At 37.6% G+C, this 2,713-nt stretch overlaps 1 protein-coding gene across 1 annotated transcript; it reads right to left on the minus strand.

Annotated features, from left to right (window-relative positions):
* Positions 1-728: 728 nt before the first annotated feature.
* Positions 729-2,504, minus strand: LOC118043550 (cytochrome P450 89A2). The gene has a single exon (XM_035051565.2). It carries the CDS (start codon positions 2,399-2,401, stop codon positions 863-865), a length of 1,539 nt encoding a protein of 512 aa, XP_034907456.1. The 5' UTR covers positions 2,402-2,504; the 3' UTR covers positions 729-862.
* Positions 2,505-2,713: the final 209 nt, after the last annotated feature.

Raw genomic sequence — 2,713 nt, forward strand, 5'->3', positions numbered from 1 at the left:
TTTTTTTTATTATTATTAATATGAATATATAAATTACTTTAATTAATTTTATAAATTTTAAAATTAATAATTATATAAATTTTTAATGTTCTAAATTTATAAAATTTAAATCTAAAAAGTTAAATTAAACTAAAACTAAAAAAATTTATCTTTTATCATGGTCTGCACAGTGCAATTCACATAAAAAAATTCATATATTTTTTTTATTTTTTTATCTGTTTTTTTATGTCTTTAGGCTTTTTTTTTCCTTTCTTTTTTCTTTGGTTGTTTTTAATAAATTTTTTTGTTTGTTAATATTGTCGCACCGACATCATATCAATCTTTATATTTTTTTCTATAACTTGTCGCATTCCATTAGGAATTTAGCACAGACAGCCACAGCTGTTGGCCCTCGTGGCATCCATGGGCCCACCGTCTTGTCATTCACAGCTTAATGTCTTTGTAATTTGCGGACTTGCATCATTGACATTTCAAAGCGCTACCTATACTTGGACGAGTCATCCAGACAAGCCTAGAAAAGCGGCCACTAATTCTACTTTTAAAGGAAGAATACTGCTTCAAGTTTGCCAGAAACTAGGGATCCATTAATTTCCTAGCTTCTGCAACCCTGATGAAAAACGAATAAACATTTACAAGCAAAGAATAACATAAACAGAAATAATTATGGTGGAAATTAGCATCCTATAGAATATTGATATAATGGAATCAGATTTAAACAAGAGGAGAAATATCACACAAACATAGGAGCATCCGACTTGATAAACCAGTAGAGTTACATCTTACATGAAGAGCTATCGTCCAACTAAACAAAATCAAGCTCATCTTTTATAATAATAATAATAATAATAATAAACCTGATCATTTATTTCAACCGTGGGCATATTTGAGCCTGCAATGGATTTTTCATCACTACTGTGAATTCTTCTTTCTCAGTCAAATCAACATCATCTCCATCCACAGCTTTCCACTCAAATCTCCAAATCAAATTAGCTACAAAGTACTCCAGATGGAGTATTGCTAGACCATAAGCAGGACATATTCTCCTCCCAGCCCCGAATGGCATCATCTTTATCTCTCTACTTCCTGTTATATCAAATGTTTCCCCTCCGCTATTCAGAAACCTTTCAGGCTTGAATGCCATAGGATCCTCCCACACCTCCGGATCCCACCCCATCTCAGCCACCATAAAATTTATAGTTCCATCTTTTGGTACCACATATTTACCCAGCACTGCATCTTCAGTCACCGCATGTGGCAGCACGAAATGGGCTGGCGGGTGCCTCCTTAACCCTTCTAGAATTGTTGCTTTTAGATATGGCATCTTTTGCAAGTCCTCTTCTTTTATATTCTCTTCACCATCTTGCACAACCCCTTTAATCTCCATCAATAGCTTCTCTTGGATTTGCGGGTGCTTAACTAGATTTGCCATGATCCATTGCAACGCTGTCGAAGTACTATCTGTTCCTGCGTTGAGAAACTCTGAGCACAGACTGACCATTTCCTCTTCGGTGAGCTTTCTTTTCTCTTCCGGAAGCTCCAAAGCCAGTATGGTGTCAACATAGCACAAAACATACTCATCTTCATAGTCTTTCTTGTCCTCTTTACTTTTTTTTACCCTCTCTTCCTTGACCTTCTTTCTTGCTCTTATCAATGGAATCAAGACGTCTTCTTGGCATTTTCGATGGGAAAACAACTCCCTCCAACGGTTGCGCAACACGATCTTTGTCACTCCTGGCCAGAAATTGAGTATGTTGAACTTACTAACATTCACTATCATTTGTCGCTGAACTTCCATAATTTTTTTTATCTGATTTTCATCAAGCTTGTCTCCAAAACACATCAGGACTAGTAGACAAAACATGGCATATTGAAAATGTTCCATTACACAAATAGGACGACCGGCTTTCGCTTGCGATTCGAAGCGATTCTGCAGGATTTGCAGAACCCAGTTGCGTGCATGAGTGTAAGATTTCACACGCGATAGGTGGAGGATTTCCGCTGTGAGGTTACGCCGCAGAAGTCGCCATGTTGGACCGTAAAAGGAAGAACTAATATTATGCTGATTACTACTTAAAATTTTTCTCGTAGCAACAGCTGGTGGGCGATCCGCAAAAACTGCGCCGCCATGTATTAAAGCCTCATGAGCAAGGGTGCGATCTGCAATGAAGATAGCAGGGCGAGTGCCAATACGGAGGGTAACCATGGGGCCAAACTTGGCATGGAGGGATCGAAGGATTGGCTCTATCTTGAAGGCGGACATGCGGAGCCATAGTAAGTGGCCGATGAAAGGAAAGGATAGGGGACCTGGAGGTAGTTTCTTCGTGGTTAAGAAGTTGTTGAAGATAATTTTCAAGAAGAGAGAGATGGAAATGGAGACAAGGATAAGGAACCAGCTTTCCATACTGAAAAAAATGAAGTGATGAGTTTAGCAGTGGAATGGACTCAGAGGTCGCGTGTTTATACTTAGGCTAGCAAATTGACTGACTAATTGTGGATGCTTTTTTTTTCCTTGTAGATAGAAGAATACATCGTCTATTTTATTTTATTTTTGACAAAAGCAAAGACAAAATGGGTTGAATTCATCGCTAGCTAGCTTGTTTGTTTTATGTACAACGTATTGTATGACGTCCTCAATCTTGGCAGAGAGTTATCAAGTTATGTTATTATTATATAAAAGAGATATTGGTTTTACCGTAGTTATTTTATTGCTTAT

Source organism: Populus alba, chromosome 7 (genome assembly GCF_005239225.2).
Source record: "Populus alba chromosome 7, ASM523922v2, whole genome shotgun sequence".
NCBI classification, from domain to species: Eukaryota; Viridiplantae; Streptophyta; class Magnoliopsida; order Malpighiales; family Salicaceae; genus Populus; species Populus alba.